The following is a 15,798-nucleotide window of genomic DNA, read 5'->3' on the forward strand; positions in this document are numbered from 1 at the left end:
CGCTGGCGCGTGCGACGCAACGTCGAAAGTCGTGAAAAAAAGAAGAGAAAATAGAAAAAAGAGTTGCGGCATGGCCGCCGCGCCCTGTTTCCTTTTTGCTGATGCAACACTCGGCTGATTTCCACCTCTCTCGCTCGTGATCGCTCGTGATCGCTATCCCGATAAAACGCTCGCGCCCTAGGCGGATCATTTAATAGGAAGGAAATGCCCAATCTGATTTAGAGCTATATATAATATTCGCCGAGATAGTATATAAATATTATCTAATATTATATATTATAACATTAGCCGCGCTCTGGCTAGGCACATTTCCGTTCCGCTAAATCATTCGTCGGTCGTTGGTTCGTGCATTCCGAAGGTGAAGATAATTATTTAGGGCAGCCAAAAAACAGTCGGGAGAAGATCAATCTTATTCTCTCAACTTGAAAACCCCCAGCAGATCTCCAAATAATTATATGTACAGCAGGAAGCGCCCAGCACAGAGTGAAATGACGTCACCATTTCCTTATCCCGTTAGTTATTCTTGTAAATGGGAAATAACATAGGCCTACGCTGCGGAATGCGGAGTCGGGAATGTAAAGCTAAGAGATAGACAAGACAGATAGATTGACTGATGGAAAGAACATGCAGGAAAGACAACAGCATCAATATTATTAGGCACAACTAAAAAAGTGAACGTGAGAAATTGTACGGAACACAAGTCGCACCGGGGAATGTCTTGTGATGTTCTCAACGAAACAAAAACACAAAAATTACTTCCGGAATTCATTTTTGGTTTTAACTTAACTAGATATCAAAGTTTAAGTCACTAAATGTTTTAGAAAATTCTATTTGTTGTGTCGGCTAGATATATTTACTGCTCTTACATAATAGCACAACTCCTCCCCTCCTAGCAGACGAAGAAAAGATTGAAAATAACATGTAGAGATCCTATAAAATAACATTAGTTAAAATAGAAGTTTATTTTGTAATGAGAAAATTGGGACTTAGTGAAATTTGGACGAAACAAGCCGTTGGTAATTATCTGCTAGGATGTACCCACACGGCACCAATATATCTTTTTTTTGTGAAAAAGATATAAAGTCTTCAAAAAGATATAACATTATATCTTTAAGATGTAGGGGAGACTGGAGTAAAACGGGACACCGGGTCAAAAGGGACAGTGGGGGGAAAAATAGTAGATGTTAATAAAACTTTAAAATTTTTTAGTATGTTATGTAAATCTGTATAATCTACTTAGGCATGAAATTTGGTTGATTTTTGTCGATAACTGCATGAGTTATTGACAAAACTAAAAACACGGTTTTTTTTTAGAAATTGTTGTCTCCGCCATTTTATGTTTATAGAAAGAAATAAACGCTAATGGCATGTAAATTTAATATGGAAATGAAGCTGATTCATTTCTTGATCGTTTAAAACCAAAATTATAATTTTAGATCAATTCATTTAGACAGTATGAACTTTTTAAAAAAAGAGTCATAATCGGGAAATCGGGACAGCTGTTTTTGCCTAAAATGGGACAGTTACGGTCCAATCAGCGTACAGCATTTTAAAGAGGCTTGATTTCCTGACCTGGCAACGCAGGATATCCTACTGCTCCATAAGGAATTTTGTTTATATAAGAAAAAAGGTTCATTAACAAAATAATCAAATTGAAACGTTTATAAACTCAAAGAGTCTATGCAGTGGAACACTTTTTCAATTTTTTTCAATTTTATTAATGCATTTTAAGGCGAAAACGGAGGACGTCCCTCACCACCCACCCCAGTGTCCTCACTTACCCCAAAAAATAGGCTGCTCCCATAAATCTGAGTAAACTTTAAAGGTCTTTTATGGGGAAATGGTTTATTATAAAATTATAAAAAAATATGGGGGGTACATTACAATAGGGAATACATAAAAAAAAATTTTTAAGAAATTAAATGATTAGTTGGGGATATATAGGGGGCAAACGAAAACCGTCCCGTTTTACTCCAGTCTCTCCTAAACCGCATGGCTAACAAAATGGCAATGATAACAATGCCATACATAAGATGTCAATAAGACATCTTTAGCACTAAAGAAGAAGGAGGACTTTATTCCAACGTATCTTTGACTGAGCTCAACAAACACAGCGCGGAATTTGTAACGAAGTCTGGTACCCGCTTGGCGGCTAAGAAGAAGAAAGTTGTTGATAAAGATTTCTTAATTGTTGTAACCGCTCTGACAAAAATAATACATGATATGTATCATCAATCACATGTGTGCATATTCTTTTTAGTTGAAGTTATAATTTATATTTGTATAGACACCAAACATAAAGCCATATTTTAGATAACTATATGTTATATTAGAGCCATCTTTTAAATAACTTTATGTTATATAAACTAGATAACCTAAGATATATAATTTATGTAACTAAGATAACTTAAAGATAACATTTTGCTAAAATTTTTACATTAAAGCTATCATTTTTAATACTTAAATATGTATATCGGCCAAAAATTAGCTGGAAAAAGATGTACATCTTTTTTATGTAGTTTGTCCGGACATTTTGGAGCACAATAGACTGACTTTAAGATATAAGCAAGTCATCTAAAATATAGACTTTTGTTTTATAACTTTACATCTTTTTTACAAAAAAAGATATCTTGGTGCCATGTGGGTATACAAACTAAAGATAAGGTTTGCAATAAACTTGATTATCAAACCAATTCACGCGATATATACTTATTTCATTTGTTGATGTTTCGAAATGTTTGTTTTTTACATCCCGCCAAAGAGATGCAAAAAGTTAACATTTTTACCTTTTCTTAACGCAATGTTTAGTTAAATCATGTGTCGTTTAATGAGGGGCGTTTATTAGGTTTAATGTCCAAAGTGGCGCGAAGGTAAAAATGAGAAAAAGAGATTTACTCCATTTTTTAAACTTTGTGTTTCCGTTTTGAAAACATCGAATTTAGAATAATAATAAATTTCAAAACACAGAATTTAGAATATTTACAAAGCATGGTCATGTTTCCCTTTTTCAACACAGCGTTTCTTAGAGAGTGCTGTGCTGTGCTTGTGCAGCCCCACCGCTTTGGAGTTGGGCCGGTTGCCGGTTGCCGTCTGCTGCTGGACGACCATCTTGGCCCTTTGCCTCATGCTCTGCGTCGTCGCCCTGTTGTTCTTGCTCCTGGCTACGAACGAAGTCCCGATTTTGTGAAACTCTTTGCGGAAATTGTCGTTCAGCCAACCGTACAGCAGCGGATTGGCGCAGGCCTTTCATATCATCAAAGGAGAGGAGGAAATTCATCAGAAACGGAAAAGTTAAGTCGAAAACTTTTCTTCCGATTGACTGACTCTTCCATCACGACCACGTCTAATATAAGCGGGATATGACGTCATCGTCTAGACGTTGGGAAGGAATGAACTCACCGAGGACATGCCGACCATGTGGCAAACGGCGTAGACGATCAGCATCGTCTCCGTGTCGTCGCCAAAGACGTTCCACGTGTCTACGACGACATTGAACGTGTTCATCGGGAGCCAGCTGGACAGAATTGCCATTCAAAATTTTCAAATCAAATTTTCCCGCGTCTGAAATTGATTGCTTTAATCAAAACTCACCAAATGGTGAAGATGATGGCGATGGCCACTAGGAGCGTGTTGGTTTTACGGAGTTTTATCTTGGCAGGCAGCCGCCCGTCGGCCGTTACAGCCGAATCTTTAGCCGTCATCACGGCTGAATTCTGCAGCGGGTGGCCGTTACTGTCTTACTGGTGCTGGGACTGGGCGCGTTACTAAGCGGCGGCTGCGGCGGCTGTTGTTGTTGATGTTGGCGGGTGGCCTGTTGATGGTTCATGGATGCCATCCGCACTTGGAGTTTGTTGCAGATGCGGGCGTGAGCCACTGGAACGGTGATGATGGGCAGGGCGTACTGGATCAAGATGCTGCCGATGGAGTAAAGAGAGCGGCCGCGCTCGTTGGGCCACTCTTCCAGGCAATAGTCGACGGAGCTGATGGGCAAATTGGGGATGGGGATGTCGTGGTGCTGGAGCGTGCGGACGATGAAGAACGGCAGGGCCAGGACGACGCCCAGGATCCAGATACCGCCCAGGGCCAGCAAGGCACCTGTCAGCTGAAAACTTTTTTTAGTCGGGTAGACGATCAGCTGGTAACGGTCGAGGGCGATGGCCGTGATGGACAGTGTGGACACGAAAATGGAAACGGCCTGCAACGAGCCCACCATCTTGCACGAGACGGGCGAATTGCCCAGTGGCCAAGTGTACGACCGGATCTCCATCAACTAAAATAAATAATGAAGAAAAACATTTTTTATTTTCGGAAAAACCAATTAGAAATCAGCCAGGAATGAATTTGAATCAAATTAAGTGCAAGTTATTTTGGTTTTTTCTGCTGCTAAAGGAATTAACGTGAAATTGGCTCGTTAATGTCAACGGGTAACGTCAAGGGCTGTTGATTTCCCCATCATTGGGGTCATGTCATTTTTAATTGCATAACAACTTCCGTGTTTGCGTGTGTGGCAACCAACGTTCGATTCACTAATATAATTGCTCGTCGGTTTATGTTATTCCAATCAACTTGTTTGGCTTGGTGGGGAGTTAACACAGTACGTGACCCAGTTCCACACAAATTATATCATCTGTTTATGGTTGTTATTCGATAACTAAATTTGTTGATTTTCTCAAAGTTGTTGCCGCTTGTCAGTTTTGCTGAGCGTGTCGAAGGGAATCAAAACATGTTGATCACCTATGACCTAATAATTTCAAATTAAACATTTTCAGCGGGAAAAATGAAATTATCGATTGGGAATTAATTTTCCGCTCCTCCGCAGCGCTTCCTTCCGCAAATAGGCTATTATTTTCTCCTGAGTCAATCTTAATTCGCTTCAACTTCTTTCAATCATCAGCTCAATCCGCTTTCTATTCATGTCTGCGATTAAAATAAATATTTTCATGCGTCGCCCACTCATTTTTTCATTGACCAATGACCACCAAAGAAATGTTTTCCCCAGGGTTCATCCCCCTAAAAGTAGCTAATTTTGGTATTAATTGCAATTTGCAAGTTATGAGCATTAATTTCGAATTAATGAGCTTGAGGATTCCTTTAGCTTCCTGACGATCGAATGATTAAAACACCTGTATACTTGACCTAAAGCTTCGAAACTAACACCACTCGTTGTAAAGCGATCCTTATCTTCATATTTCGATTGATTTTATAAGTTTGTAACAAGAAGATTCAGGTTACTCTCACACTCGCAACATGTTATCCTCTTTCTCTCAATCTCAGCAAGAGTTGAGTAAGAAAGAGTTCTGATATGGACGATCGAAAGTTAACCTTTATCTTCCGTCTACGTAACTGAACGCCAAAATTAACCCTAGTTAAATACTATACTTGAATAGAAAGTTAGCTATTAAACAATTGCTGGTAATGGTCGTTACGCAACACAACATCTATCACAGCCGCACCATATTTGGACACTCGTCAAAGGAATAACTTCCGGGCCGCCTAGTTCATTCTTCGAAAAACGTGAAATTGTCAGCCACTTCCGGCGGCAACAGTTTCGGATAAAAAAAAAGGGTTACCCTCACAATTGGCCGTTGGCTATACTTTTGGGTTATATAAGCCCCTCAAACATAAGTCGCTATAAACACTGCGCTGATTAACCGAATAAATTTCCCGTTTTCCCACTGAGGCAATTATCTCGATTCTCGCTAGATCTATCAGTTACATAAAAAAATATGATGGTTGGTTGAGATAATTGAATAAAATAAGTTTTGGATATAAAGTGGTGTACGTATTAATAATATCTGTGATTAATAATAACATTTATATTCGTCGCCCGTTTGTTTGTCTCTTATAGCCACCAAAGGAAAGTTTGTCCCAGGCTCGTCCTCCATAAAAATTAGCTCATTGTGGTATTAATTAAAATTTGCAAGTTATGAGCATTTATTTCGAATTAACGAGCTCAAAGTTTTCTTGGTTTTGTTGACAAGTGAAAGAGTTGAATGTCCTTATATGCAGCCAACAGGTAAGGCCAGGCGCCACTAGCGTTATAATGGTACTTTCCTTGATATTCTGATTGTGATATCAGTTACAATCAGACATTTTCAGAAATTAGACATTTTCCTGGCTGCTGAACACCATACTGCTATCCTTAAAGCGATATTCGGTGATATGCAGTTAAGGAATCATATTTAAATATCTGTACTAGAAGTAGTATGAAAAAATTAGGTTAAATATATATATTACATTTTTCTAGTGTTAAATCAGCTTATAAAATAACGTCGATAATAATCGTTGCGCTATACACTTACTAGAACAGCCGGTGCCACCTTTAAACACTAGTCGATAGAATTACTTTCTGGCCGCCTATTAGTTCATTATACGTAAAACGTGAATTTGTCAACCACTCCCGTCGGCAACAGTTGCGGATGAAAGAAATGAATATTTAATTATTTATAGACCCTCACCATTTATTTCTATGCTGACCACTTTCGGGTTATACATAAGTCCAAAACACAAGTCGATATACCCTGCACACATAATACATGATGGAAGAGCTAGGCTGAAATAATTAAATCAGAAAAGTGAAGCTGGCCGCCACTCTGGCGTAATCCGTCTATACCACGCGCCATCTATAATTAATTGATGCGTGTTTTCTGTGTGGAACAGGAGCGGCATGCACTCAAGCGAGTGGAGAAACGACAACAGGCGCTCTTCTTGGTAAAAATAAAAAAAACACAATCAATTCAATTCTATAATAACAAATTAAAATTCTGTTTTATTAGAACTAATGAGAGTTCCAGTGAGTGAAGTGCAAGGGACGAGCGTAACGAGGAACCGGCCGTCAGCTGAAACATCGACACTGGCGTCATTGTGGATTTTACTTTCGGGAATGACAATGTTGGCGTAAGGATCGCGGATGTCGGGAATGCATCCGTTTTTGGCGCAGAAAATCCCAGGCCTGGATGCGGTACGTCAGATGGGCGCTGAGTGAGACTTGTGATTCCGCATTCCGGCGGAGAGTCCAGCGCTGTTGGCCTGGGCCTTGTTCGGCTCCCCCGAAAGAAATTCCGGCAGCTCCAGTGCCTCCTCCCATGACATGTTCAACACGCGGGAAAACTCTCCAAGGTGGCGGGACATTTCGGTGTCTGCCAATAGTCGGCGAAGTGGGGCCTTCCTCTACCGCAGCCACGAATCCTTCCGTCTCTCATCGCGTTGGAGAAACGGGAAACGTAAGGGAATGACTGTGGAACTGCCGAATTTCCAGGTCTGGGTGGAATTCCTGGAAATGGTCTGGCCTGACTGCTTCCGGCTACCGATGTTTTCGTCGTCGTTGCTGTTGGTGGTTGCGGAGTAGGTGCAGGAATCGCATCGACCGAATCAGATGAATTGATTCCGTGTTGGGAAAAGAAACTGGTGATACTTTCCACCATGGTCGAAAGCCAGAGACGACAATGGAGTTCGTTTTTGGTCGTTGTTATCGCCTCCGCTATCCGGCGCTCCTGGCTGTTGAGAGCTGGGAGCGTTGCTGCTTCCGCCGTCGTCACCCATATTGTTTAGCTGCACATTAACTACCTGAGACAAATACTCTCTCCACAAAAGCCTGTCAAATATAATTGGCAGGTTAAAAACTGCTGTCCCAATGAATCGATTAACATTCGTTTACCTCGTTCGCTGCTCAACGCATCGGGGTGAACGAATGGGACTCGACTGTCGCCAAGATTCGCTGCCGTTGCGGCGGACTCGGCCGTCACATCTGAAAGAGTGGGCCAGTAAATTAAAAACATGAACATTAACAGTCAAATCAATGATAAAATGATAAATGTTCGTCCCAACAGAGACGAATTTTACCAGTGTCTGTATCGGAATTGTCTTCATCTTCTACAAGGCGAAATGGGCGATAACATCGCGGAAATCCAATGTTTAGGCTACTATCCATCCGCCCGAGGATAATCTGTTTCGAATAAAAGTGAAAATATTTAACTTGTCAGGAAGTCATAAAACGAAACCAAATTTACCTTGACTCAAAAGAACGAGCTCTTTCAAAGGCATCTCTTCTGGCTCGCCAATGGCGGATGCTGTGCAGGACATTAGAGGCCCACGGCCCGCCACGGGATGATACGCTGCTATCACTAAAACTGGCCGTGGACGCACCACCGCCGTTGATCAAACTTTCTCCAGCGGCCGTGAAACTATCGGTAGTTGTGCCAATGCCGTTGGCTACAGCGGCTTCGTTCAGCTGGGCCAATATGCCCATTGTCTGACGCTGAAGTCCGAAATGCGACTCTAGACGCTCCATCAAAAGATGAAGTGACTGAAAAAAATGGCAAAAATAACAAATCAATCCACGCCAATTTCATTATAATCAGAAAATGTTACCTGATCGCCGGAACGCTGGCCAGTTTCGAGATTGACTGGAGCACTGGATTCCGATGTCAAATGGTGAGTCGACAAGGATCTCATTTGGTTTTGAAGGGTACGCCCGTGGAAAATGCGGTTGAGCAGTGAAGGTTTTCTTCGCTGGATTCCCAAATGGCGGGCGTGAAGTAGCGAGTTGCTCCTGGGCGAGATGTGTGAGTTGTTGCGACGAGTCATCCGAGAGAACCGAGATCTTCTCCAGCCGACCGAATGACTCGATCCACGATCCAAACTCGACATCACTTCATTGAATGCCAAATCTTAACAAAATTTAAAAGAAACAACACAAGAAATTAGAATTAAATTTTCAAGTTCTAATAGGTTATAACGTTTACCACACCCACCAATTTCCATGGAATAATCACGAGAAAATCCCGGCTGCGGGTCAATTTGTTCACATCTATGTGGGGATCAAAGTGCAATAAGGATCGACAACTACTTGCTGGTCAACTTCAGAATGGAAATCCTGAATCCTGTAAAATATTTAAAAAAACTTTGGAATTGTAGAAAACGTTGGAAAACTAATTTAACTTTGGTAAGGGGTTAGACGTTGTAAGATGATTCCTGTAGTCGATAGTAGTATCTGTTCAGGTGAAATGTCAACGTAGAAACGCAAACTTTGATGTGGAAATTATCTAAAAATTTCAACGACTGAACACGGATTAACTGTAAGCAGCCGACGACCTGGAATCAGGAAATAAACTTGAAAATTTCAAAAAATCAAAACTAGCACGACAAAATCAAAACTAATCAAATGTAGAGTTGATCGAGTTGTTTTGTATTGCTCTTTTAGCGCGCATTCAGAAAGAGGAAAGAAGACGTCGTGCATGGAAAGAAATGAAAGCAAATGGCAACTTTCAATTTAAAAACAATTTAGAAAAAAACTTTATAAAGAAAACTATTTCCCATGAAACATCAATAGGAAAATATTAATCTTTCTCAATTTATAATAAACGTTTACCAAATGTCATCCAACGAGGAACAAACTGCAGACTCCACACCCGAGTAGTTTCAGAAAAACGGGTGCATCTCACAATGACGGAATCGCACTAGTAAAGGCCATAAATAACAGCTTTTTTTTGCTCATAAATATATAGTGTTGAAAGTAAAGTGTTTCATAAATAAAAAATATCACTGATATTTTGATGATGTAGTAACTCTAAACTATACTCGTAAATAACTAGCTCTTTAAGTAAAATGTTTCATAAACGTAAAGGGTGCGTAGCGCTATGACGGAATCGCACTAGTAAAAACCCTTACGGAAAAATCTCATCTAATTTTATGAGAAATCATAAGTTTTCTCATGACACTGATGATTTTTTCATAATTTTTTATGATAAAAATTTTATCTCACTAAAATCTCACTTTTTAATGAGATTATAAATCGTAAAAACTGACCTAAAAAAAATTCTAAGTCCAAATCATCAATTCTCATATGAGATATCACTGATTTCATAGTTAACAAACATGTGAAAATCATATTAGAATCTCAGGTAATAATCATGAATATTTCTCATGACATATAGGTGTGAATAAGTTGAGAAATTGGAATAAAATCATGATATTTCCTGATGATTTAAATTTTAATAGCATTAAATTTTCCATTATTTATCATGTATTTATCAAGAATATTAATCATGAGATATAAATGATAAACTAGTAACAAACTCATTATATTTTTATGATTTGTAAAATGTTTGTATCATTAAATGTGTATTTATTTATCATGCATTTATCATGAATATACTCATGAGATATAACTGATAAACTAGTAACAAACTCATTATTTTTTCATGATTGGTAAATTTTGGTATCATTAAATGTGCATTTATTTATCATGGATTTATCATGAATATACTCATGAGATATAAGTACTAAAGTAGTAAGAAAATCATGATAATTTCATGATTTGTAAATTTTGGTATCATTAAATGTGCAGTTATTTATCATGCATTTATCATGAATATACTCATGAGATATAAGTATAAGTCATAAGTATCGTACTTTAGTAACTTGTATCGATAGTATATTCGGAATTCGCAGCAGTGTATCACTAGTAAAAGGTGTCTCAAATAATAATGTTCAGTAGAAATTGAGAAAATTCTTAAAAACTTAACTAATTTCTTTGAAACAAATGGCCATTATTAAATTATTTCATAAGGTGGTGCATCTCAGAGTGACGGAATCGCACTAGTAAAGGTTGCCATTAATAACAGCTTTTTTTATTCTCTTATTAATATACAGTGTTGGAAGTAAAGTGTTTCATAAATAAACAGGGTTGTAAATCGATAGTCTCCGCAATATCGCCGGTTGCGATAGCGCTACTTAGTTTACCATGTATCGCCGATACCGCTACCGATACTATCGCGAGAAAATACCGCCACTTGCGATAGTGATATTTAAAGCGATATTTAAAAAATTCGTGTGCTTGAAAAAATTATATTAACTTGGGAAAAAAAATTTAAACAAACTTTGTTGTGAGAATCTTTCGATTAGATCACAAAACTTAAGGGATTCAAAACGAAAGTTTTAAAGTCTTCAGTAAGATAATAAAAATCAATAATTTGATTCTGCAATTTGATGGTGAAACTCTAAATTTAGGCAATTTCTTACAATAAAATGACGAAAAGTTTTCTGATTTTATCGCTATCGCAAAAACTAGCGGCGATATCAACGCTAGTGTTTCCGATAGCCTAATTTAGAATTAACCGGCGATTTTTTAGCGCTACATTTAAGTTCATCGCCGCTATTATCGCTATCGGAAGCGCTAGCGATACTCACAAGCCTGTAAATAAAAGATATCACTGATATTTTGATTATTTAGTAACTGTAAACTATGCTCGTAAATAACTAGCTCTATAAGTAAAATTTTTCATAAGAACACAAAGTTATATATGTGTAGTATAAAGAAAGCGTATCTTAAATATATGTCTCATTAGAACTTCGTTGCAAAGATACTTTGTAGTACATGAATATTGTTTTAAGCAAAACCCCACTCCAATTTTTCACAGTAAAAAACTGTATCATAAGTATTCTGTTCCACAAGTATATTCAATTTGTTTGCAATTTTACACGCTAGATGACTCTTAGTGTATTGTAGAATTCGGTACAATTTTCTGAAATTCGGCAGCGTTGCAGCTTAGCGGCAGAATTTAAATTCGTTTTCTTCAAATTGGAGTCTTTATCAAAAGAAATTATTTTGATGGATGACTATATCTCACGAGTTACACAAAATTAGTCAATTATCTTTAACAGGCCTGGGATTCAGATCAAAGAGTAAAAAAAATTTTAATTCAGGTATTTCTCTGTTGAATATGTTTAAGTGTAGCCTATTTATATTATCACTCATCAATATTTATTCTTTTTCAGGGCTCTATGCTTCTGCTTAAAACTCACTCCTTTGCCTTTTTTCCGAGCAATTGTGGTTTCAAATGTTGTTAGAAGGGATTTGTGACAAAAATATCAGGTAAAATTCCACCATGTAACATTCTTCTCGAAAACGAGTACAATTGTCTCATTTGTCTACTATAGGCTTGTTGGTTTGGAAAATGAATGTGTATACACTAGTTTCTTCCGTTATTGGTATTGAGGAAATGCAGGAGGTCGGCCTGTTGCCGAAACTAGAAAGGATCTAGTCGGGATTACGATGAAAACGTCAGAAATCCGTCTATGTTGAACGAATTCACCGCCGCAGCATTTCACGGCATTTCATTCTGGCAACTCTCTCGTTCAAGGCCAGAATTAGTAAAATTCCTATTCCATTCTAATGGTTATATCCTCACTAAAAACGAGTTTCTTTGGTCCAGCTTGTAGCCTAGAGAAGAAACAACTTCTAATGTAATTCAGGGGGTTTATCAATAAAATAAGCAGTTTCTCTTTGAACAAACCCGCGTTCACGATCGATATAGGGAGAAGAAGAGTCTGTAAGGACAAGGAGTAGGTCATCCATGAAATGCAAGAAAGCGGTTAGGGAAAGACCCCGGTTTATATTTAGTTTATTTGTTTCCTCGTCTCTTCGTCTTAATTTCTTATATAGACTCCAAGTAGTCAAGGTATTAATAATATGAGGGTCGGTGCATTGGACTCGCCATCCGTCCAAGTTTCAATGGTCCTTTTTTTTAAAATTCAACACTCGATAACAATCCAGTAAATGAGCGCGCAGGTCGTTGCAGGAGCCGTTGCAGAAATTGTTTCAACGACAGCCAACAATAAATGATGAATTGATGATGGACCTTCGACAGAAAAATAGTGACCACCAGAAAAAATCCGTCCCTTGAATTAAAACAGCCATCCACTTTGTAAGATCATTATCGACGCGTCATCCATTTAAATTGAATTCATCCCGCCGCCGCCTCTCGCGCGATCCTGTTATTCTCGAGTAAGGAAAATTAAGAAAAAAGAAAGAAATCCTTTTCTCCGTTTTATCAATGTTCTGAAATCGAACGTGACGGCATTTGTTTTCCTTTTCACGCGCGTGGGCGACGACGTGATATAGATCTATACATGCACTTTCGGCGTACGTTCAATACTCGAAGGATTATATTCGTGAAATGGCGGCATCAATAACGCGGGATTTCCGGCTTCGCGTATATGAACTGTTTTCATCCCACGTCTTCTCGGCGAAACACTATAGATATATAGAAGGGGAGCCCAGCTATATACTTCATTACGCTTCCGGAATCTGGAGCGGGAAACAAAAAAATAATAAAATAAAATAATAGAGCGCCCTGATGACTGGGGTGTGTGCGGACTGCGGACAGGATTGAGAAAAACCAAAGAGGCCGACACAGGAACTCATTCATCGACATCTAAAGGGGAAAAGCCCCTTTTGATCATGACTCATTACACTGATTCGGCGGGTTTTTGTCGAGAGATCCGCTGAGGTCCGCTGTCGGCCTTCATAGCGTTCGTCACCGTCGCCATCGGACTCGTCACCGGCCATTGCTCTATAGCGAAGAGAAAATGTCCAACCCGAAATTCAACCGAACCGGAGATCCCGAACTCGAGTACCTCTCCAAATTCACAGTCAGTGGACTCTGGACTCTTTGCTACACCAATCGTACATTTCGCTTAAATCATTTTTAAAGACCATCAAATTGAATTCAAATGACGTGGGTTTTTCTTTCAGCTGAAGAGACGGAACGCTACCGTTTCAACATCGATTATTTCCCAACGGAAGAGTACAGTCCCAATCCCAATGACTCGACACTCTCAATCCCTTGTAAGAGAAGTTTTATTATTATTCCGGGCTCCTAATGGATACATTAATGTTTATTTATTTTGATTCCAAATGCGGTCTTGAGGTCGGCTCCGTTCTTTTTCATGGCCACTGTTGGTCGTCGGAGAGATTTCCTGTTTCCTCGGCCACTTTGCACCCAGGAGACGCTATTGCACTTTTCTATCCGGCGTCACTTTTATCCTTTCCGGTATTTTATTTCGATTGAAATTATTTTTTAAATTTTGATCAAGTTTATTTTTGTTTTTAAATTTTTTATTCAGGATTGTTACTTTTACTCGGTTTGGTTGTTTACGTCTCGGTTTTCACGGCTGAAATCGGAAGTAAAAGTAAATTAAGGTCCAGCTCATCATTTCAACCGCCAATGTTCACCTACACTTAGGCTACAGTTTCCATTTGGTAGTCATCGGTTTCTTAGCTGGCGAGGTATTTTCACAACCATCATTTTATACATTTAAATTGATTTTAAATTATACCTTATATTTATTTGGGATAAAACAGGTAGCCGGTCCTACTTCTGCCATTTTCCTGTTCATTTATTGGCACCGAAATCGAATTACCAAAAAGGAAATGCACCGGAAAATGACTTTAGCTCTGGTGCAGACGCCAGTCGATTTGGGTTACACGGCAGCCCAACGGTCACCTTCTGGCCATTGTTCCTCCGCCTCCCCCGCCGTCACAGATGAACCATCACCACCACCCCATGACCAACCCCCTAACGCCAGCTTGCCTTCCCTATTATCATCCCAGCGAATCCTTATTCCAGCCGACAAATCAGTGCAACGGTTTCGTGAAAATCCCGTGCCCTTGCTCCTCCATCGGCGGCGGAGTGGCTTGGCTTCCATCGATGACGAATCCGTTTCCATTCCGACTCCGCCACCGGCTGTTACGTCCGGATACCCGAGAGATTGCCCCGTCCATTACCAGCAGCAGCTTCTTGCAACGGAACGTTCGTCTTACGTGACCGTTCACAGTCCGGCAACTGGTGCCGCTCCGCCGCTGTCGGCCATCCGGCGCCACCAGAATTACCAGAAGAAGCAAAGTAAAGAGCGTGACATGCCGGACATAACGGCCTTCAGCCGGATGCTGGTCTACGATCGGCGCCAGTTCAGCACCGACTCGGAGAACAGCAACTACAAAGTCGTGACCGGATCGTCGGGAGGTAATAACGCGTTGCTACACCAGCAGCAGACGACAATTTGCTACTAGTGTCACGGGGCTGGTCACGTGACGGTGCCTGCCGACAACAATTGCCGCCAACAGATGCCGCCTACGTCTGCAACACTCTCCCGCGTGACGTGACAGCCAGCACGCTCTGCAGCGCTGCCGTGACGACTCCCGGAGACGAGGAATTCACGGCTCGGACGGACATGAGCACCAGCAGCCATCAGCATCGTCGCAGCAGGGATCACTTGGACGACGACGACGATGAAGATGATGCCATTATTTTTCATCCCAGGCATTCGCGCAGTCATTCTTCCGGTACCAATTACGACGGCTCGCTCAGAAGGATCACGGCCGTCTAAAAAGATTTAAAAAGGGAAAATAATATCGTGACTCAAAATGATAAGTTCGTGAGTTTTTTAATTTGGAAAAAAATTGTCCCACGTCAATCCAGAATTATATACCGTGTGTGTAAGTGTACATAATTTTAGGTATAATATTGATTGTGAATTATTTGAGTGATGCGCGTGTATAGGCCTGAAATGATTATTATTATATGGAAAGGATGAACTCAAATTTTGCAGGCCAGACAATTAAAATTCGCACCTATCGTTCTGAACAACAACAATAATAAAAAAATTCTTTGAAAACATTTTGGCTTTTTAATATTTTTTATTGGACGAAAGTTACCTTGTCAGAAATTAAAATTATGCGGTTAGGTTGGTCAATCAAGTTAGTTGATGGCCACGCTCACTTCTTGGTCGTTCCGGAGAGTTGCGCCGGCGATAAAACGATATTTAGATAATAAGTCATCAAGTTACTTTAGAAGTACATTTTCTGCTGGAGCTTGATCCATATAAGCAAAATGAAAACGAAAAAACCGTGCTTCTAACCACAAAATCATGTATGTCAAGCTGAGCGCTAGATGGCTACGTATAAAAAAAAACGTCACTAGTCAGGACTTGCGTCTTGCTCCGAAAAAATTAGGA

The 15,798-nt window shown here is 39.7% G+C and overlaps 2 protein-coding genes across 2 annotated transcripts; both read right to left on the reverse strand.

Moving 5' to 3' along the window:
* Window positions 1-2,075: 2,075 nt before the first annotated feature.
* LOC124328664 (neuropeptide F receptor-like) lies at window positions 2,076-4,267 on the reverse strand. Its single transcript, XM_046787461.1, has 5 exons — window positions 3,842-4,267; window positions 3,592-3,713; window positions 3,400-3,514; window positions 3,044-3,243; window positions 2,076-2,202 (listed from the first exon to the last, which is right to left on the reverse strand). The coding sequence occupies exons 1-5, from the start codon at window positions 4,265-4,267 to the stop codon at window positions 2,076-2,078; spliced, it is 990 nt and encodes a 329-aa protein (XP_046643417.1).
* Window positions 4,268-7,314: 3,047 nt separating this feature from the next.
* Window positions 7,315-9,269, reverse strand: LOC124329547. Its single transcript, XM_046788632.1, has 6 exons — window positions 8,754-9,269; window positions 8,371-8,669; window positions 8,010-8,305; window positions 7,843-7,945; window positions 7,658-7,747; window positions 7,315-7,594 (listed from the first exon to the last, which is right to left on the reverse strand). Exons 1-4 carry the CDS (start codon window positions 8,761-8,763, stop codon window positions 7,915-7,917), a joined length of 636 nt encoding a protein of 211 aa, XP_046644588.1. The 5' UTR covers window positions 8,764-9,269; the 3' UTR covers window positions 7,315-7,594; window positions 7,658-7,747; window positions 7,843-7,914.
* Between the last annotated feature and the right edge of the window lie 6,529 nt (window positions 9,270-15,798).

The sequence above is a fragment of the Daphnia pulicaria genome, chromosome 3, assembly GCF_021234035.1.
Source record: "Daphnia pulicaria isolate SC F1-1A chromosome 3, SC_F0-13Bv2, whole genome shotgun sequence".
In the NCBI taxonomy this organism is placed as follows: domain Eukaryota; kingdom Metazoa; phylum Arthropoda; class Branchiopoda; order Diplostraca; family Daphniidae; genus Daphnia; species Daphnia pulicaria.